We start from the raw sequence: 22,517 nt of genomic DNA on the forward strand, positions 1-22,517 counted from the left end.
AAATCCCATTACTTGTGCACTTTACAAAAGAGACCGTTTTCTTCTGCCTACCTGCCTCTATTCTGATCCTGTAACGTGCCTGATGCCACAAATCTGATGCCAAGTTCTTCTTTCACCCACCTTGTCACTGGGTACTGGTATTGCCACCCACTGCCCCACTCCGGATCACTTTCTGGACACACCATATGTTCTCCTCAAGCCGATGCCAACTACAGGCTGTCTCATTCTGCCACCATATGTTCTCCTCAAGCTGATGCCAGCTCCAGGCTGTCTCATTCTGCCACCATATGTTCCCCTCATGCTAATGTCAGTTCCAGGCTGTCTCATTCTGCCACCATTTGTTCCCCTCATGCTGATGCCAGCTCCAGGCTGTCTCCTTTTGCCACCATATGTTCTCCTCATGCTGATGCCAGCTCCAGACTGTCTCATTCTGCAACCGTATGTTCTCCTCATTCTGATGCCAGCTCCAGGCTGTCTCATTCTACCACCATATGTTCTCCTTAAGCTGATGCCAGCTCCAGGCTGTCTCATTCTGCCACCAAATTTTCTCCTCATGCTGATGCCAGCTTTAGGCTGTATCATTCTGCCTCTATATGGTCTCCTCATGCTGCCGCAACTCCAGGCTGTGTCATTTTGCCACTATATGGTCTCCTGATGCTGATGCCAGCTCCAGGCTGTGTAATTCACCCACTATATGTTCTCCTCATGCTGCCCCCCCCCCCTTCCAGGCTTTGTCATTCAGCCACTATATGGTTTCCTCATGCTTCCGCAACCTCCAGGCTGTGTCAATCAGCCACTATGTGGTCTCCTCATGCATCTGCCACCTCCATGCTGTGTCATTCAGCCACTATATGGTCTCCTCATGCTGCCGCCACCTTCAGGCTGTGTCATTCTGCCGCCATATGGTCTCCTTATACTGATGCCACCTCCAGGCTCTGTCATTGGGCCGCTCTGCGACAGTCATTCTAATAGCGACGCCTGTAATCTGCATGTTATTCTGAATAGCAGTATTATTTCAATACCCCAGCACACTCCGTATGTGTGTTCTGACAAGGAAAAGTGTTCTACACCCCTATTGAGGCTATCTGTAGCCCAGAAATAGATGTTTTATAGCGATTTACCATGAATAAATTCTGACCTAACCAAATTTTTCCTAAAATTCGGTGAATCAACCGAACCAAATTTTTCAAAAATTCGCTCATCTCTAAAAATGACCTGCGCGTCTATATGGGGATTTGGAGCTCTGTATCAGGAAAACACATTGCTCCATGCAGATAAGCGAAGTACTGACCTATGAGAGATCAGAAATTGACGTCTGCAGCTCACATACAATATTCTTCTTCACTTTGGCAGACATTTTATGCTTGGATTGAGAATACTTTATACATGGCCGATCCTATGCATCTAATCTTCTGAACAGAAATTGTTTTCTCCATCTGTTTGTTATTCCTCTACTTTTCGGAAAGGTTGAGAAACCTTTTCCGTCTGACATTGCGTGTAATGTAAACATTCATCTACCCCTTGGCTTGGCGCCTGCAGCTCCCCCCCCCCCCCCCCCCCTCTTGGATTCAGCTGTTCATATAAATTGGTGTTGACTGCCCTGCTATGTGCCCATTGATTTACTAACCTCGCCTAGAACCATTAGGAGATCTTTACTGACAGCAGTAATGAAGCTTTTGCTGAGTTTCTTAGTAGTTGATACATTCTTCCTTTTTCTCACCTCCTCTTCTCCCCCGACATGCTATTCCAGGGTTGTAACTTTGAGCCAGGAAATCACTGAGTCTTTTCTAATGTTACAGAGGATTTTGCCAGCTGTAAGTGACTGGAAGATTCTGGGGGTGAAACGCATTGGGAGAACTACAACAACAATTTGATTCTCACTTGTTTTCTTGCTCTTTGCCAGGGGCGGTGTAAAGAGTCCCTACCTACACCTTATCTGGACATACATGTAAGTATTGAGGCTTTGCTTCATGTAGTTAGCCATAATACAGTATATATATATATATATATATATATATATATATATGTGTGTGTGTGTGCGTGTGTTTGTTTATATATATATATATATATATATATATATATATATTTGCATAATATATGCAGATGTAGCAGAGCTGAGTTTGCCATTTGTCAAAAATTAAACAATGACACAATTTCTATTAATTTTGCTTGCTAATTTCTCCGGATTAAATTGATTTATGGATCATAGTACATGAAAAAAGTTAAAGGGGTATTCCATGAAAAAACTTTTTTTTTTCATATCATAGTTACATAGTTACATAGTTAGTATGGTTGAAAAAAGACATACGTCCATCAAGTCCAACCAGGGGATTGAAGGGAAGGATGTAAGGGGATAAGGGAAAGGGATGTAGTTTTATAATTCTGCATAAGCATTAATGTTATTTTGTTCCAGGAATGTATCTAACCCTGCTTTAAAGCTGTTAATTGTTCCTGCTGTGACCAGTTCCTGAGGTAGACCGTTCCATAAATTCACAGTCCTCACGGTAAAGAATGCGTGCCGCCCCTTTAGACTAAACCTTTTCTTCTCCAGACGGAGGGAGTGCCCCCTCGTCCTTTGGGGGGGTTTAACCTGGAACAGTTTTTCTCCATATTTTTTGTATGGGCCATTTATATACTTATATACGTTTATCATATCCCCCCTTAAACGTCTCTTCTCAAGACTAAACAATTGTAACTCCTTTAATCGCTCCTCATAGCTAAGATGTTCCATGCCCCATATTAGTTTAGTCGCGCGTCTCTGCACCCTTTCCAACTCCGCAGTGTCCCTTTTATGAACAGGCGACCAAAACTGAACAGCATATTCCAGGTGAGGCCGTACCAATGCTTTATAAAGGGGGAGTATTATGTCCCTGCCCCTCGAGTCCATGCCTCTTTTTATACATGACAATATCCTGCCGGCTTTGGAAGCAGCAGCCTGACATTGCATGCTATTTTGTAGTCTGTGATCTACAAGTACACCCAGATCCTTCTCTACCAGTGACTCTGCCAGTTTAATCCCCCCTAAGACATACGACGCATGCAGGTTATTAGTACCCAGATGCATAACTTTACATTTATCCACATTGAACCTCATTTGCCAAGTGGATGCCCAGACACTTAGTCTATCCAAGTCATCTTGTAACTTATGCACATCCTCTATAGACTGTACCGTGCTACAAAGCTTGGTGTCATCTGCAAAGATAGAAACAGAGCTGTTAATACCATCCTCTATATCATTGATAAATAAATTAAACAGCAGCGGGCCCAGTACTGAACCTTGGGGTACACCACTAATAACCGGGGACCAATCAGAGTACGAATCATTTACCACCACTCACTGGGTACGATCCATGAGCCAGTGTTCAATCCAGTTACAAACTAAAGTTTCCAAGCCCAAGGACCTTAACTTACCTGTCAGATGTCTGTGAGGGACAGTATCAAACGCTTTAGCAAAATCCAGAAACACTATATCCACAGCCATTCCTCTGTCAAGGCTTCTACTCACCTCTTCATAAAAGCAAATTAGATTGGTTTGACAACTTCTATCCTTAGTAAACCCATGCTGGCTATCACTTATAATACTATTATCCACTATGTATTCCTGTATGTAATCCCTTATAAGTCCTTCAAACAATTTACCCACAATGCACGTTAGACTTACCGGTCTATAATTGCCTGGCGAAGACCTAGAGCCCTTCTTGAAGATTGGTGCCACATTAGCCTTGCGCCAGTCCCTTGGCACAATACCAGACACCAGAGAATCTCTAAATATCATGAACAAGGGTACAGATATTACTGAACTTACCTCTCTAAGAACTCTTGGGTGTAGTCCATCCGGCCCTGGAGATTTGCTTACATTTACTTTACTTAACTTACCTTGTACCATCTCTACATTAAGCCAGTTCAATACATTATATGATGTGTTACCAGCACTGACCTGACCAATGTCAGCTCCTTCTTCCATAGTATATACAGAACTAAAGAACCCATTCAGTAGCTCCGCCTTCTCTTGATCGCCCGTGACAACCTCCCCATTATCATTATTAAGGGGTCCTACATGCTCTGTCCTTGGTTTTTTTGTATTTATATATCTAAAAAAATATTTAGGATTAGTTTTGCTTTCTTCGGCCACCTGTCTCTCATTTTGAATTTTTGCTGTTTTTATTACATTTTTACAGATTTTATTAAGCTCCTTGTACTGTTTAAATGTTATAGCTGACCCATCAGATTTGTATTTTTTGAAGGCTATTTTTTTGTTGTTTATTGCTCTTTTAACCTCATTTGTCAGCCATGTAGGATTTAGTTTTAATCGTTTATATTTGTTCCCCTTTGGTATATATTTAGCTGTATAGTTATTTAGAGTTGATTTAAAGATGTCCCATTTACCTTCTGTATCAGTATTTGACAACACCTCCCCCCAGTCTATGCCCTGTAGTGCAGCCCTCAGCCCAGGGAAGTTTGCCTTTTTAAAGTTATATGTTTTTGCTTTCCCCGCCTGTCTTTGTTTTCTACATTTTAAGTCAAAAGTAACTATATTGTGGTCGCTATTACCAAGGTTTTCCCTCACAGTCACATTACCAACCAGCTCTGCGTTGTTGGAAATGATCAGATCCAACAAGGCATCACTTCTTGTTGGGTCCTCCACAAACTGGCCCATAAAATTATCCTGCAATAAATTTAGTAATTTTCTCCCCTTTGTAGTTTTAGCCAACCCCCGGCCCCAATCTATATCTGGATAGTTAAAATCTCCCATTATTACCACTGTACCTGCCCGGGCGGCCCTCTCTATTTGTTTATACAGCCGACCTTCTATCTCTTCAGTGATATTAGGGGGTCTGTAAATTACACCAAATATTATTTTTTCAGTATTTCCCTCCTTTTGTAATTCTACCCACAGTGATTCCACATCCTCAGAATCATCACACACTATGGCATCGTTCACATTGACTTTCATACCACTTCTTACATACAGACAGACTCCACCACCTTTTCTGTTCATTCTATCCTTGCGAAACAATGTAAACCCCTGCAGATTAACAGCCCAGTCATGCGAGGAGTCCAGCCATGTCTCAGTGACCCCAACTATATCAATATGTTCCTCCAGTATCAAGGCCTCAAGCTCCCCCATTTTATTTGCTAGGCTTCTGGCATTTGTGAACATACACTTTACATTTCCATTAAGTTTTACACATATAGTCTCACTAATGGGATTTTCAGAGTTATTGGGGTTAATGTCATTTTTTGAGTTATAAGGGCTAATTGTACTATTTAAGTTATTGGGGCTAATGGGATTTTTTGAGTTATTGGGTCTAACGTTATTATTTAAGTTATTGGGGCTAATGGGATTTTTTGCGTTATTGCGTCTAACGTTGTTATTTAAGTTATTGGGGCTAATGGTATTTTTTGAGTTAATGGGGCTTATTGTAGTTATTGAGTTATTGGGGCTAATGGAATTTTTTGAATTATTGGGATTACAATTTTTCGGGCTACATTTATTTTTACAGCTGGTTTGTAACGCATGAATCTCCTTATCCACTGTTCTTAACCTCCCCCCACAGGACTCCTCTCCACCCGCCATTATGTCCTGACCCCTCTCTAACCTATCCATCCCACTGTCTGCTTTCTTTGCTTTATTATCCTCCCCCCACTCACCTAGTTTAAATACTCAGCCACCCCTTCCAGGATTCTCTCCCCCAGCACAGCAGACCCCCTTCCATTCAGGTGCAAATTATCCGTAGAATAGAGTTTGTACCCCAATGAAAAGTCAGCCCAGTGCTCTAAAAACCCAAACCCTTCCCCCTCACACCACGACTTAAGCCATGCATTTAACTCCCTAAACTCCCGCTGTCTTTCCTGCGATGCGCATGGCACAGGAAGTATTCCAGAGAACACAACCTTAGAGGTCCTTCCCTTCAGCTTGGCACCTAGTTCCTTGTAATTATTCTTCAAGGACCTCCACCTACCATGTATTCTGTCGTTGGTTCCCACATGGACCACGACAGCTGGGTCATCCCCAGCCCCCCCTAGTAATTTGTCCACCCTTTCCACCACATGCCGAACCCTGGCACCAGGGAGACAGCAAACCATTCGGTTGAGGTGGTCTTGGCGACAAATTATTCTATCCGTCTTCCTGATTATAGAGTCCCCTACCACAACTAACTGTCTTGGCCTACCTGCGTTACCATCCCCCACACTACTAGTTGAGCTGTTCCCCCGGCTGTTAGGGAGACCAGTATCCACTAGGGTTGCCATCTCTGATACTGAGGCCCTCGCATCACCGCCCAACTTGGCAATTTTACTTGGGAGATCAGAAGCAGAAGTGACCTTCCTTTTCCTTGCCCCCTTTCCAGTCCCTCTAACTACATTAACCCAGCTCCCTACTTGGGCCTCCTGGCTAGTTTCTCCAACCTCCATTTCTGCCCCACTAACTGCTTGCTCTGTAAGATTGTCAATCGCCCTCAATGTTGCATTTTGCTCCTCTAGATCTCTAATACGAGCTTCCAGGTGGGCAACATGCTCACATTTGTCACAGCGGTATTCACCCTGAAGCTGCTGCTCCAGAGATGTATACATGTGGCACAATGTGCACTGAAGAAAACCTCCAATCCTGCTGTCCATATCCTTGGTGACAAACAGCTGTTATTAACTATTAAGAAAAACTACTTTTATCAAGGGAGTGTAATACTTACAGTTACAGTGGGTCCTGCTTACAACTCCTGCTTTCTAAACTTCTGCTTATAAAACTTCTCAAATGTAACACTTAATAATACAACACTTTAGAATGCAGACCCAGCTTCAGCTAGACTCAGTCAGAGCCAACTGGCCAACAGCCATATCAACTGGCTCCAAAAAGTTAAACAGATTTGTAATTAGCAGGCAAAAAATAGAGAGTCCGGTACTGCTGTAACCACGGCAAATGGAAACAGAGTGGCGGTGTCAAGCAGGTGAAGGAACAGGAATGCCGAGGACCTCAGCGCGCAGGTTACAGCTGTGTCGTACTTCCGTACTTCGTCAGAATATCAATGGTCTGTACATGAATGGTCTGACGAAGTACAGAAGTACGACACAGCTGTTACCTGTATGCTGAGGTCCTCGGCGTTCCTGTTCCTTCACCTGCTTGACACCGCCACTCTGTTAATACAAAAAAGAATTTATCGAAGCCTCAACCTTGGTGAGTGCCATCCATATTTCTGCAATACATACATTTAGATCGTAAAGATTTACATTGTAAATTACTTCTATTAAAAAATCTTAATCCTTCCAGTACTTATCAGCGCTGAAGTTGAGTTGTTCTTTTCTGTCTGACAACAGTGCTCTCTGCTGACACCTCTGTCATCTGTCTCAGGAACTGTCCAGAGTAGAAGCAAATCCTCATCACAAACCTCTAATGCTTTAGACAGTTCCTGAGACAGACAGAGGTGTCAGCAGGGATAAGTACTGGTAGAATTAAGATTTTTTTTTATAGAAGTAATTTACAAATCTGATAACAAAGGCATGTACGTGCACTCACCACTTAACGGAGACAGCTCAATGAGGGAGTCCGGTCCAAGGAAGGCTGGGTCACAGCATCGGTGCAGGTAATGTAGGCGCTCGGAGGCTACGCCGGCTGTTTCTCACGTGTATTTGTGCTTCTTCCAGCCTCTATTGCAAATCTGTTTATCTTTCTGGAGCCAGTTGATATGAAAAAAAAAATGTTTTTTTTCATGGAATACCCCTTTAAGTTAGGCTTCTTTCACACTGCTCCATCGAGAATGGCCGTCAAATTATTTATTTTTCTATTTTTATTTTAGTTTAACAGCTGTCATTTTGATGGGGTGCAACAGGCAACAGCAGGTCCCAATGGACCCCATTATAGTCAATGGGGTCCGTCGGGCGCCGCTGTTTTTCAGCGGGAGTAGAGGGAGAAAAAGATGGCACAAGCAGTATTTTTTTCTCCTGCTATTCTCCCCGGCGCCCCACACCGTCACACCGCCGTGTGCCAAGTAGTGTAAAAGGGGCCTTATAAACTTAGCACTGCTACATCTGGACTGGTATGAATTATTATTTACTTAATACAAGCGGAAAATTTGCAATAGTGTATATAATTTATAACTTATATCAGTGTTTCCCAACCGATGGGCCTCCAGCTCTTGCAAAACTACAACTCCCAGCACGCTCGAACAGCCAACAGCTGGAGGCACATCGGTTGGGAAGCACTGCCTTATATAAGAGATAACTTTTTCTTCTAGTTGGCTGTACGGGCATGCTGGGAGTTTTGCAACAGCTGGAGGCACACCAGTTGGAAGGCACTGCCTTATATAATATATACCTTTTCTTCTAGTTTCCTAAATTACTTTCAAAAACTCATTATTTTAGGGCTGGGTTTACCCATAGTATTTCTAAGCCAAAAACAGGAGTGGGTCCAAACATAGAAAAAGGTGCAAATCTTTATGTTTTTTTTCTGTTTCGTTTCCACTCCTGGTTTTGGTTGACAATATTGACCAAAATACTATGTGTGAACCCAGCCTAAGGGTACATTCACACTTACAGTATCTGTTCCATATTGACTTCAATGTGTAGCAAAATAAGCTGCAGAAAATAGGCACATGTACATATAAACATACCTAAGGGTAGAGTCACACTGGTGGCAGAAAGTTAAACAGATTTGTAAATTATTTCTATAAAAAAAAATCTCAATCTCAATCAGCTGCACTATGCTCCTTGGGAAGTTGACTAGTTCTTTTCTGTCTGACCACAGTTCTCTCTGCTGACACCTCTGTCCATGTCAGGAACTGTCCAGAGAAGGAGAGGTTTGCGATGTGGATTTGCTTCTACTCTGAACAGTTCCTGACATGGACAGTGGTGTCAGCAGAGAGCACTGCTGTCAAACAGAAAAGAACAACTCAACTTCCTCTGTAGCATATAGTAGACGATAAGTACTGGAAGAATTAAGATTTTTTAATATAAGTAATTTACAAATCTGTATAACTTTCAGGAGCCAGTTGATATGACAACATTTTTTTTTTACCCCTTTAAATATTTTTTTTTGTTGTTTGTTTATTTTTGTTCAACAAACACATCAATAACACATGAACAAATAATCTCATAACAACTGAATGTGTAATAGTATTGAATACTAAGGCTCTGTTTGGTGTATACACTGGGTGAATTACTTTCTATAAAGCAAATAGGGTTCCCCCCCCCCCCCCCCCAAAATGTTAATGTGGAATTAATATGATATGATAGATAAATCCAATAAAAATAATAGTAATAAATTGCTGTGTTCCACAGAATTCTTGTGTTATGACAAAGCTGCGCTCATTTATCTCCGCGCCTAACTGTGGAAGGTTTCCAAGAGTGACTGCCTTAAAGAAGAAAGTGAGAAATTTATATACCATCATGAACTCAGTCTGCAAACGGGTATGGTATTTGTTATTCAGATACAGATTCTGTTTGTTGACAAATGCACAACATATTGGGAAGATTAGCCCTGTAGAGCGAGGCAGATAAGGGCAAAACAGCAGTCAGAGACAGTGACACAGATATATAGTTCTAACAGGGCTTTTCCTGTCTTCATTGTTCCAGCACAAAACCAAAATACAGATTTTAGCTTCAGACATAAACAAATACAAAATAATTCCTGCTCAGAAATCTTCCCTAACAATACAGGTGGCTTACTACCAGCCACCCAACAAAACAGTCATCAACAATAGGTTACTTACACTAGGCTAATGTCCCCTTTAAGGCTGCAAACCTTAGGACTCTAACTCTAATCAGAGGTTCCCTTACAGCCTCACTTGCAGACTGATTCTCACCTAGATGTAAAGCCCAGAGATGAGTCTTCAGCACCTGTGCTGATCTGGGTTAGTCTGAAAACCTAGAGTGGCCCAGAAAGGGGATTAAAGGCCTCTATACAAGAGATAATCACTGAACAGGACTCAAGCATGCAGGTGCAGCCTGCCAGAGTATAGCAATAGAGGCCAGCATAATAGGACCATGCAAGGCTTGATTAGTGCCGACACTCTGGGCACTAGCTGTATTTTTAAAGTTTGGTTAGTCTGAAAAGTGTGGGCCAGAAGGGGGATGAAAGGCTCTGGCAAGCTAAGTCTTTAAAGGGGATATGCACACTTAGGCCATGTTCACATGGCGGAATTTCCATGCCGGATTCCTTATTGGAATTCGACAAAGATTCCTCTACAGCCCTGGACTCTGCTGCATTGTGCACACAAAGGAATTTCCGTGCCAGATGTTTTCAGCACAGAAATTCCGTTTACTGTGTCCAGAATGAACATGTTCTATGAGACGGCGCATTCCTGTGCAGTCCTAGCGCACAGATATTTTCTGTGCAATCATTCCAAAGTGTGAACATAGCATTGCAGTATTCTACCTTCTTACAAACTCCAGAGTGTAAGAGAGCCTAATATATAAACTTAATACGGAGTCATAAATTCATATTCATATCAATCCAATAGAAATAAAAAATGTGCCAAGTTCCACCAGAGGCCATTTTATTTAGATATACTCTATTAGAAGTTGGGCAGAATATCTCTGTAATATGGCGACATCATAAAGCAGCACATGTAGGAGCCTATAAAGCTCCAGTGAAGTCTCATAAAACGCTTATACTGTAGCCACTGTATCAAGCCAAAAACAACCTTCTTCAGTAAACGGGTCCCTGTTCGTCTCTACAGTTTTTTCCATGTCCCCTTGCCAGTCCAATGCTTCCTTTACTGTAGTCACCCATCAGGTCATGTTTCAGTGGCATTGGGTGCTTTGATTGACATCTGTGGTCATGGGGCATGAAGAATTGTTGGCAGTGGCACATGTAAGCGGTGAGTGGTAAGAAGATATCTTGTAAAAATGTTTAGCTAGTTACAGGGACAAACATGGTCAGCTAAATGTGGGAAAAAGGCTTATAAAGGCTTAAAAATGCAGGCTGCCTGCATGATAGGGATGTAAGAAAAAATCGATTCTCGCGATAATCGCGATTTTTCATTTGCCGATACAGAATCGATTCAAAATATTTTTGAATCGATTCTTTTAGGGATGTGGAATTTTTAATAAAACGCACTTTTCTTACCTGCCAACGAGCCCGCGAAGCTCCGGTACAGTCCGGTACAGGTGTTCGGTCCCCGGGCTGTATTCTTCTTACTTCCTGTTAGTCCGGCACGTCACATGGAGCTTCAGCCTATCACCAGCGGAGGCGGGACATCGCTGCGGCTGGTGATAGGCTGAAGCTCCATGTGACGTGCCGGGCTAACAGGAAGTAAGAAGAATACAGCCCGGGGACCGAACACCTGTACCGGACTGTACCGGAGCTCCGCGGGCTCGTTGGCAGGTAAGATAAAGTGCGTTTTATTTTATTTTGCAGCCCGGACGGGATAACATGAGAAAAGTGAGCACCGGAGTACTAGATCGCCGCTGTCAAAGCTGACAGCGGCGTCTATTGGGATCTATGAATGCTCCCAGGTGGGCGATATATCGCGATGTATCGTCACCTAGACGGTATCGCGATATATCGCGATATATCGAATCGCCACACTGGTATCGCGATTCGAATCGAATCGCCAAATTCTTGGCGATTCACACCCCTACTGCATGACATAAAAAGCAAAATACTAGCCCTTAAAATGCCCCCTCCCCTGGCATAGTGTCCCACCACCAATCAGTTTTTACTTTACTGAAGCCATGACATGATGCAGTATGTATGTCATGTGACCATTGCAGTCAGGCATGGCTGTTATGTTCCATCATTGTTTTAGCATGATAAGTGAAGGTAGAACTTCCCTTTCATGTGTATATATAAAAAAAAAAAAAGTGCTCTGCCCCTAGAAATCTTATCCCCTATCCAAAGGTTAGGGGATAACATATCTGATCGCGGGGGTCCCGCCGCTGGGGACCTCAGCGATCTCCCTGCTGCACTCAGCGTTCGTATAGAGCATCAGGTGCAGTGCTGGAGGCTTGTGATGTCACGGTCATGCCCCACTCGTGATGTCACGGTCACACCCCTTCAACGCAAGTCTATGGGAGGGGGCATGATGGCCATCACGCCCCCTCCCATAGACTTGCATTGAGGGGCATGGCCATGACGTCATGAGCGGGACGTGGGCGTGACGTCACAAGCCTCCTCACCGCATCACCAGTAATCTGACATGGAGCGAAGTTCGCTATGTGCACCAAATGTCTGGGGTGCCGCAGCCAAGATCGCTGGGGTCTTCAGCGGTGGAACCCCCTCGATCATTCATCTTTTCTCCTATCCTTTGGATAGGTAATAAGATGTCTAGGGGCGGAGTACCCCTTTAAAGGAATTTTCATGACTTTTACATTGATGGCCTCTCCTCAGGGTAGACCATACATGCCTGATCGGTTGGACACTGATAGCAGGTTCAGCAGAGTCATGGCTCTAGCATATACACAAAGAACAAGGCCTGAAGCCTCAGCTTTATTCACGGTGAACCTGTCACGCCGGGATTCCCTTTAGGAGGATCTGAGCTGCAGTTACCTGACATGGCCACTACACAATAAATGGAGCTGTCTGCTTCCAGCCTATTTACTGTGTAAATGCTGAAGCAAGGGGATTTGCCAAACAGATGAGCAGTGGGGAGTGCCTAACACCTGTACCCCATTGATCAGATGTTAATGGCTTATTCTGAGGATAAGCTAACAATTTTAAGCCCCTTTAACCCCTTAAAGGGGTACTCCGGTGCTTAGACATCTTATCCCCTATCCAGAGTCCAGCTGCTGGGGACCCCGTGATCTTGCACGCGGCACCCCGTTTGTAATCAGTCCCCGGAGCGTGTTCGCTCCGGGTCTGATTACCGGCGACCACAGGGCCGACGGCGTGTGACGTCATGCCTCCGCCCCCCGTGTGACGTCACGCTCCGCCCCTCAATGCAAGCCTACGGGAGGGGGCGTGATAGCTGCCACGCCCCCTCCCATAGACTTGCATTGAAGGGCGGAGCGTGAGGTCACACGGGGGGCAGAGGCATGACGTCACACGCCGCCGGCCCCGTGATCGACAGTAATCAGACCCGGAGCAAACACGCTCCGGGGACTGATTACAAACGAAGTGCCGTGTGCAAGATCACGGGGATCCCCAGATAGGGGATAAGATGTCTAAGCACGGGAGAACCCCTTTAAGGACCAAGCCCATTATGACCTTAAGGACTAAAGCATTTTTTGCACATCTGACCACTGTCACTTTAAGCATTAATAACTCTGGGATGCCTTTACATATGAATTTGATTCCGAGATTGCTTTTTCGTGACATATTCTACTTTAACATAGTGGTAAATTTAAAGCTCTCGGCTTGTAAGGAAAATAGACATACCAAATATTTTATATATTGATTCACAAATACAATATGTCTACTTTATTTTGGCATCATAAAGTTGACATGTTTTTAATTTTGGAGGACATCAGAGGACTTCACATTTCAGAAGCAATTTTACAATTTTTCACAAAATTTTCAAAATCTGAATTTTTCAGGGACCAGTTAAGTTTGAAGTAGATTTGAGGGGCCTACATATTATAAATACCCAATACATGACCCCATTATAAAAACTGCACCTCTCAAAGAAAAGTCAAAATCTTAATTTTTTACATTCGCATGTTCTTATAGGCCCATTTCTTTTAATTTAGCAAGGTGTAAAAGGACAAAATGCCCGACAAAATTTGTTACCAAATTTCTCTACAGTGAGGAAATACCTCATATGTGGATGTAAAGCACTCTTATGTGTGCACTACATGGGATTTTGGAGCGTGAATTTTGCTGAAATGTTTTTTGGGGGGCATGTCACATTTAGGAAGCCCCTATGGTGCCAGAACAGCAAAAAAAAGAGCACATGGCATACTATTTTGGAAACTACACCCCTCAAGGTATGTAACAAGGGGTCCAGTGAACCTTAACACGCCACAGGTGTTAGACGACTTTTCGTTAAAGTCAGATGCGTAAATGACAAAAACTACAATTTTTACAAGAGGTAATAGGCGAAAATGCCCCCCAAAATTTGTAACCCCATTTCTTCTGAGTATGGAAATACCCCATGTGTGGATGTAAAGTGATCTGCGGGCAAACTACAATGCTCAGAAGAGAAGAAGTCACATTTTTGCTTTTTGAAAGTTGGATGCCATATGCATTTACAAAGCCCCAATAGTGCCAGAACAGTGGACCCCCCCCCCCCCCCCCACATGTGACCCCCTTTTGGAAACTACTAAAAAAAAAATTTTTTCATGGACCACTGTTAAAAAATCTGTCAGACATCTGTGGAGTGTAAATGCTCACTGCACCCCTTATTACATACCGTGAGGGGTGTAGTTTCCAAAATGGGGTAACATGTGAGGGGGTCAACTGTTCTGGCAGCATGGGGGCTTTGTAAACACACATGGCCTCAGTCCTCCATTTCAACCAAATTCTCATTCTCAAATTTTTCATTTTCACGTTCCAACTTTAACAAAAATTCATCAAACATCTGTGGGGTGTTAAGGCTCACTATACCCCTTGTTACGTTCCTTGAGGGGTGTAGTTTCCAAAATGGGGTCACATGTGGGTGCAAATCACCTCAAATGAACATGGTGCACTTTCACTCCTGAGCATTTTACATCCACATATGGGGTATTTCCGTACTCAGGAGAAATTATCGGGGTCTTTTTTTCCTTTTACATCTTGTGGAAATGAAAAGTATGGTGCAACACCAGCATGATTGCAATTTTTTTTACAATAACATGCTGGTGTAGACTCCAACTTTTCCATAGGGGTAAAAGCAGAAAAAGCCCCCCAAAATTTGTTAGGCAATTCCTCCCAAGTAAGCAAATACCCCATATGTGGCCCTAAACCAGTGGTTCTTAACCGGGGTTCGATCGAACCCCAGGGGTTCAGTGAGTAAGTCCCAGGGGTTCGGCGGGCAAGGTCTCAACAGGACAGGCAAACCAAGCAATTGCTTGGGGTCCGGAGCTGGCCTGGGGCCCGGAGCAGAGCTGGTGTGTGCCCGTTCTTTAGGGACGGGCAATTCTCCCATCACTATTAACTCCCTGTGGCCCCACGTTTAGTTTAAAAATGCAGGGCATAGAGCACGCCGGGACATCCCTGCGTGCACCCATGGAAACGAAGGCGCCAAGGACCGGAGGATAGAGAAGGAGGAAGACGCAACCTGGCCAGCCTGGTAAGTGACCAGCGGCACGTCATCTTCGGTGCTCCGACCACCGGTCCCGAGACCTACTGCTATAGCCGGAGCGGTGGTCGGAGCACTGAAGTGGGCAGTACACGGGCATACACTGTATATAGCTGGAGGCTGTATGTCTGTGGGGGAACACTGCCTACATCAGTGGCCTTCAACCTGTGGACCTCCAGATGTTGCAAAACTACAACTCCCAGCATCCCCAGACAGGCGTTGGGTGTCCGGGCATGCTGGGAGTTGTAGTTTTGCAACATCTGGAGGTCCGCAGGTTGAAGACCACTGCCCTACATAATGTGGGGGAATACTGCCTGCCTAATGTGGGGGAACACTGCCTGCCTAATGTGGGGGAATTCTGTCTGCCTAATGTGGGGGAACTCTGTCTGTCTAATGTGGGGGAACTCTGTCTGCCTAATGTGGGGGAACTCTGCCTAATGTGGGGGAACATTGCCTGCCTAATGTGGGGGAACACTGCCTGCCTAATATGGGGGAACACTGCCTGCCTAATGTGGGGGAACACTGTCTGCCTAACGTGGGGGAACACTGCCTGCCTAACGTGGGGGAACACTGCCTGCCTAACGTGGGGGAATTCTGTCTGCCTAATGTTGGTGGAACTCTGTCTGCCTAGTGTGGGGGAACTCTGCCTAATGTGGGGGAACATTGCCTGTCTAATGTGGGGGAACACTGCCTGCCTAATATGGGGGAACACTGCCTGCCTAATGTGGGGGAACACTGCCTGCCTAATGTGGGGGAACACTGCCTGCCTAACGTGGGGGAATTCTGTCTGCCTAATGTGGGGGAACACTGCCTGCCTAATGTGGGGGAACACTGCCTGCCGAATATGGGGGAACACTGCCTGCCTAATATGGGGGAACACTGCCTGCCTAATGTGGGGGAACACTGCCTGCCTAATGTGGGGGAACACTGCCTGCCTAATGTGGGGGAACACTGCCTGCCGAACGTGGGGGAACACTGCCTGCCTAATGTGTGGGAACAATGCCTACCTAACGTGGGGGAACACTGCCTGTCTAATGTGAGGGAACACTGCCTGTCTAATGTGGGGGAACACTGCCATTGTTCGATAATGACATGAGAGTGGCACTTGCCAAGGTAAAGCTGCGCATTTCTGAACTGGTCTCTGAAAGACAACAGCAGAAGTCACAATGATTTTCAGTAAATATTCATTATGTTTTTGTGTGAAAATCATGTTTTCTTGGTTTTGTTGTTTGTTCTTAATGGTTTTGTTCATTTTGTGCACCTATGTATAAATATATACTTAAATATATACCTCCTATGTTTTGAATTTGAAGAAATCATATTTAGTTTTTCCAATTAAGAGGGGTTCAGTGAATGCACATATGAAACTGGTGGGGTTCAGTACCTCCAACAAGGTTAAGAACCACTGCCCTAAACTGTTGCCTTGAAATACAACAGGGCTCTGAAGTGAGAGAGTGCCATGGCAATTGGAGGCCTTAATTAGGGATTTGCATAGGGACGGACATTGCAGTTTTCCTTAAACAGGGTGCCTTCAGCTGTTGCAATGGCTGTCCGGCAATACTGGGAGGTGTTGTTTTGCAACAGCTGGAGGCTCTGTTTTGGAACAATGCCGTACGAGATGTTTTTTATTTTTTATTGGGGGGGGGGGTATAACTGTGTATTCGGTGTGTATATGTAGTATTTGACTTTTTATTTTGTGTAAGTGTAATGTAGTGTTTTTAGGGAACATTCACACAGGCGGGGGTTTGCAGCTAGTTTCCCGCTGGGAGTTTGAGCTGCAGTGGAAAATTTGCCGCAGCGAGAAGCTTCCAGCGACAAACACACTGAAAACCCCCGCCCATGTGAATGTACATTCACATGGCGGGGGGACAAACCTCCAGCTGTTGCAAAACTACAACTCCCAGCATTCCCCGTTGGCTGTCCGTGCATGCTGGGAGCTGTAGTTATGCAACAGCTGGAGGCACACTGGTTGCAAAACACTGAGAGTTTGTTACTTAACTCAGTGTTTTGCAATTAGTGTGCCTCCAGCTGTTATAAAACTACAACTCCCAGCATGTACGGTCTGTCAGTGCATGCTGGGAGCTTTAGTTATCCAACATCTTGAGGCACACTACTACAACTCTCAGCTCAACTTTTCATAGAAAAAATGTTCCTCCAGCTGTTGCATAACTACAAGTCCCAGCATGCAAAACAGCCAAAGGGCCTGCTGGGAGTTGTAGTTTTGCCACCAGCTGTTGACAAACATGGCAACGGAGGCGCAGAAGTCCGGATCATCGAGGAGGAGGAAGAAGTGCGCTTGCCAGCTTGGTAAGTGACCGGCGAGACGTCATCTTCGGTGTTCCGACCACCGCTTCTCCGGTCCCGGGAACTAATGCTATGGCCAGACCGGAGGAGCGGTGATGGGAACACTGAAGTGGGGCAGTACACAGGCATACAGCCTCCATCCATACACTGTATATGGCTAGAGGCTGTATGTCTGTGGGGAACACTGCCTACCTAATGTGGGGGAACACTGCGGCACCTAATGTGGGGGGAACACTGCTGCACCTAATGTGGGGGGGACACTGCTGCACCTAATGTGGGGGGAACACTGCTGCACCTAATGTGGGGGGAACTCTGCTGCACCTTATGTGGGGGGAACTCTGCTGCACCTAATGTGGGGGGAACTCTCCTGTACCTAATGTGGGGGCCTCGTATCGACGTTAACTCACGACGCACTCCCAGAATTTAAGGGCCGGCGTTACTACGTCCTGACGCCTGCCCTAGAGCATGACATGCGTGAACATCAATGGTGGGGGGGGAGGGCCTCATGTCTATTTTGCTTGGGGCCCCCAAATTCCCTCAAAGGGCCCTGGCTGTTGCATAACTGCAACTCCCAGCATGCATGGACAGCCAAAGGGCATGCTGAGAGTTGTAGTAGTGTGCCTCTAGCTGTTGCATAACTACAGCTCCCAGCATGCCCTTCAGCTGTCAATACACTATTTGCGAAACACTGAGAGTTTGTTACATAACTCAGTGTTTTGCAACCAGTGTGCCTCCAGCTGTTGCAAACTACAACTCCAAGACTGTACATGCTGGGAGTTGTAGTTTTGGAACAGCTGGAGGCACATTGGTTGCAAAACACTGAGTTAAGTAAAAAAAAACTCTGTGTTTTGCAACCAGTGTGCCTCCAGCTGTTGCATAACTACAACTCCCAGCATGCCATTTGGCTGTGCATGCTGGGAGTTGTTTTTTAGCAACAGCAGGAGGCGAACAACTCACCTCCTGCTGTCTCTTTCCGCCGCCACTGAAGACGCTGCTGCTGCCAGGACCTCCTCTGACGCTGGGACAGGGACCCTCAATACCAGTGCCAGGTACTCCCGCCTGCCCCGATGGACAGGTAAGGGACCCCCGACTGCCCTGATCGCCGCCTGATCACCGCCCAGCAGGGTAAGGGTGATTAGGGCATTCTCTGACAGCCCTAATCACCATTTTTTTCTGGGTCACTGAAGACCCGATTGACCCGGAATCGCCGCAGATTGCCGGTCTGAATTGACCCCCCCCCAGGGGTTTGCATGGGATGCCTGCTGAGAGATTTCAGCAGGCATCCCGTTCTGTTCACCGCCCGGTTAATGGCAGTGAACGGAAACGTTCAGGGCATACAGGTACAACCTGGGTCCTTAAGTCTCAGGACGCCAGGGCATACCTGTATGCCCAGTGTCCGGGACGAGGAAAGCTGGCCATGCACATTAGATTAAATAAGCCAAACCTGGCAATTTCAGCAGGACAAGCTAGCCATCGTACACAGCTAGTGAAATAAGTATTTTTCTCCTTAAATACTGTTTTTTGAGACAACAGTAATTGCTAATTCCAGGCCTTTTTGAAGCTCTCCACAAGTGTCCTTGGCTCTTGGACAACTCTTCTCATTATTCTTCTCACTCCTCTGTCAGGAATCTTGTGAGGAGCATCTGGTCAAGGCAAATTTATGGTGAAATTATTGTCTGTCCACTTCCATATTATGGCCCCAACAGTCCTCACTGGAACATTTAGAAGCTTAAAAATGCACCTGTAACCAATGCCATTGTTATGTTTTACAACAATAAGGTTGTGAAGGTCTTGAGACTGCTCTTAGCTTTTCCCCATCACGAGATGTGTCTTGTGAGACACCTTGTCAATGAGATCTTTTTGTATCCATCAGTCTGAACCAGTAATTTTCACTGACAAGGGTCTGGATTGCTTTTTAATTCCTGATGGATTTCAACAGTTATCTTGGCTTTCCGTGCCTTTTTGCACCTCCTTTTAACTTAATTTCTAAGCTTATTTGTTTTGGTTTCTTTGTATGTTTGGGTTAGTTGAATGGTGAAAATGCCATGTCAATAGCACCTTTGGGATTATATTTAGTGAGAAAAATGATAACGTGTTCAATACTTATTTCACCTGCTGTATGTGGCAACCCCCTGACTCCTCCCTATAGTAGATCTTGACAGGAGGGAAGGATTGAGCTCATTGAATTCCAATTGCCTGATTCTTTTGTGCTTTGGTAGATAAGACATCGCTGGAGGTGTCTCCCCTCTCTGTACATAATACATGCAAACTCGACTTAAGTTGTAGTGTACATGTGTATGTGAGAATAGAGACAAAGGGGGAGATTTACCAAAACCTGTCCAGAGGAAAAGTTGCCCAGTTGCCCATAGCAACCAATCAGATCGCTTCTTTCATTTTTAACAAGGCCTCTGCAAAATGAAAGAAGTGATCTGATTGGTTGCTATGGGCAACTTTTCCTCTGGACAGGTTTTGATAAATCTCCCCCAAAGTGATTGTATGACATCTTATATGTACGACCAGCTTACTGTAAGTCACGTTGTAGTTAGATAAAAATTTCAAAAAATTCTATCTGGAATCATTTAGAAATGATCTCTAATATAGTAATGTTTCCAGATGAGCAGATAGGGATTCCATCCGTGGAGACTGTGCTATTCTCGGTCTGTCTCTCTACAGGAGATCCTTAGGGATGTTATATTTACATGGAGTTTTGCATTTTACGTTTGCGAAATCATTGTAGCGAAACATCTCTGTAAATAACAAATGTAGTCAGGGACCCTGGAGGTTTCCTTAATGAATAATACACGGAACGCCATGTCTGCTCGATGTTGTGCACTCCATTATAAAGGTTGAGGTTATCGAAGCAACATACTCACTTCCAACAAATAGCCCTCGGTAAATGAAACGGAACAGGAACATTATGGTTTCTATAAGATTTTTGAGGGGTTTTTAACCATTTAATTCATGAATATTTCTTTTAACTACACTGCAGGACTTGGTCTTCTTCATTCACGACTGTGATGCTCTTGAACGTCCATCGTCTACGACTCCCACCCCATTTGATGCAAGATAAAGCTTGAAGCTCTATACCTCTGTATGGCTGTAGTCTGGAGACGATATAATACAGTCCGAACCTTTAGGACAATAAGTTGTGTGTAATTCGTGTACTACAATAATTTGGTTTATCCAGGTGTAGGCTTCCATGTGTAATCCACCAAAAATGGTCTTCACAACAGTTCTTATTGTTAGTCACATTATTAATGGGGGCTATCTAGTAGCAGCGCCACCCTTATCCAGGTCTGTGTCTGGCATTGTTTTGGACGCGTTCCAAGTGACCGCTCTAAGTTGATGTACTGCTCCAAATTAGATAAGATACGTGCACGGAAAAAAAACGCTGACTCTCATTGAGTCAAAGCAGTTCTCTGATTTATTGTATAGCATACACACAAGATATATATTTCAGTAGGGCGTAGCACATTGTATAAGCATTCTGATTGGTTAGCAGACTACTTTACATAAGCATTGCATTATATTCTCTCTGTGCCAAAAGGAGATGGTCACACAGGGTATAATACAGGATATAACCTCCATTTTAGAAGAATGATCTTCATTTTACATTTCCTAAAATGGACAGTTCCTAAAATGGACAGCAGAGGTCAGCAGAGAGCACTGTGGTCATTACATCAGAGAAATATAAAAAGAAAAGCATTTCCTCTGTAGTATATAGCCCCTAAAAAGTACTGGAAGGATTAAGATTTTTTTAATAGAAGTAATTTACAAATCTGTTTAACTTTCTGCCACCAGTTGATTTAAAAAAAAATAAAAAAATAAGTTTTCCACGGGAGTACCCCTTAAATTATTGGAAAATGTTGATAATGTTTTTTTTTTCATGGCCACTACACCTGCAGTCACATTCAACCCCCGGACAAGTTTTATTTATACAGTTATTGCTTGTATGAGTGCTCGTAATCAAGGAATATTATGTGAGATGCTTCCGCTAAAATTTGGCAGCAAAATCTGCAATTTTGACACCAAAGTTGCCAATTTCGGTGCCAAACTTCGCAATTTTGGTGCTGAAAAAGAATATGTTGAAAAAATAAATATGGCGGCAAGAAAAGCAGTTGTTGCAAAACTCCAATTCCCAGCAACTGCATGCTGAGAGTTGTAGTTTTGAAACAGCTGTAGTCGCCCTGGTTGGGAAACAATGCTCTAAAAAATATGGGGTCTTGCCTGTTATTGTACCCCCTATAGCCCAGTTTTCCTCTTCGCTAATATGGTAGAACTTCTTATTCTTATTTATACATTTTAATATGTTATACGGTATATAACTTAGAGGTCTCATAGGCACATATATCTATATCAGTATAGAGTTGCTGTATTTTGTTATATTTTAACTGATTTTCTTTTCTTTTATTGTAAGAAAAAATAAAATAAATAAACAAGAAAAACATGAAAGTTATGTTCGCCTTTATGCTTTAAACGAACCACAAGTAAAATGGAATAAAGATAGTCAGGGTGCCTGTCCACTTGTCTTGTATATATGTAAAGCTGCTTTACAAACTAAATGTTTGTTATGTGCTTCAAAAAGACAAAAGTATTTGAAGAGCATTTTCTACATATTTGCATGCGATATGATCTGACTGGGCTGGGCCCTGGGCCATGGACAAAATCCAAAGTGGGGCCTATAGGCCCATATTGTGCTCCCTGTATTGCGCTGTAACATGCAAGTTAAAGGGGTACTCCGCTGCTTAGCATTTGGAACAAACTGTTCCGAATACTGGAGCTGGTGCTGGGAGCTGGTGACATCATAGCCCCACCCCCCTCATGACATCACACCCCACTCCCTCAATGCCAGTCTATGGGAGGGGGTGTGACAGCCATCACGCCCCCTCCCATAGATTTGCATTGAGGGGGCGGGGTGTGACTTCATGAGTGGGCGGGGCTATGATGTCATGAGCTCACGGCGCCGGCTCCAGCGTTCGAAACTGTTTGTTTCAAACAATGAGCAGCGGAGTACCCATTTAACCCCTTAATGACGAAGGACGTATATTTACGTCCTCCGCCGGC

At 44.3% G+C, this 22,517-nt stretch overlaps 1 protein-coding gene across 1 annotated transcript; it reads left to right on the top strand.

The window, feature by feature from the left end:
* Positions 1–1,616: 1,616 nt before the first annotated feature.
* CYTL1 (cytokine like 1) lies at positions 1,617–21,899 on the top strand. Its single transcript, XM_056551584.1, has 4 exons — positions 1,617–1,814; positions 1,904–1,948; positions 9,271–9,399; positions 20,443–21,899. Exons 1-4 carry the CDS (start codon positions 1,668–1,670, stop codon positions 20,521–20,523), a joined length of 402 nt encoding a protein of 133 aa, XP_056407559.1. The 5' UTR covers positions 1,617–1,667; the 3' UTR covers positions 20,524–21,899.
* Positions 21,900–22,517: the final 618 nt, after the last annotated feature.

Source organism: Hyla sarda, chromosome 1, assembly GCF_029499605.1.
Source record: "Hyla sarda isolate aHylSar1 chromosome 1, aHylSar1.hap1, whole genome shotgun sequence".
NCBI lineage: Eukaryota > Metazoa > Chordata > Amphibia > Anura > Hylidae > Hyla > Hyla sarda.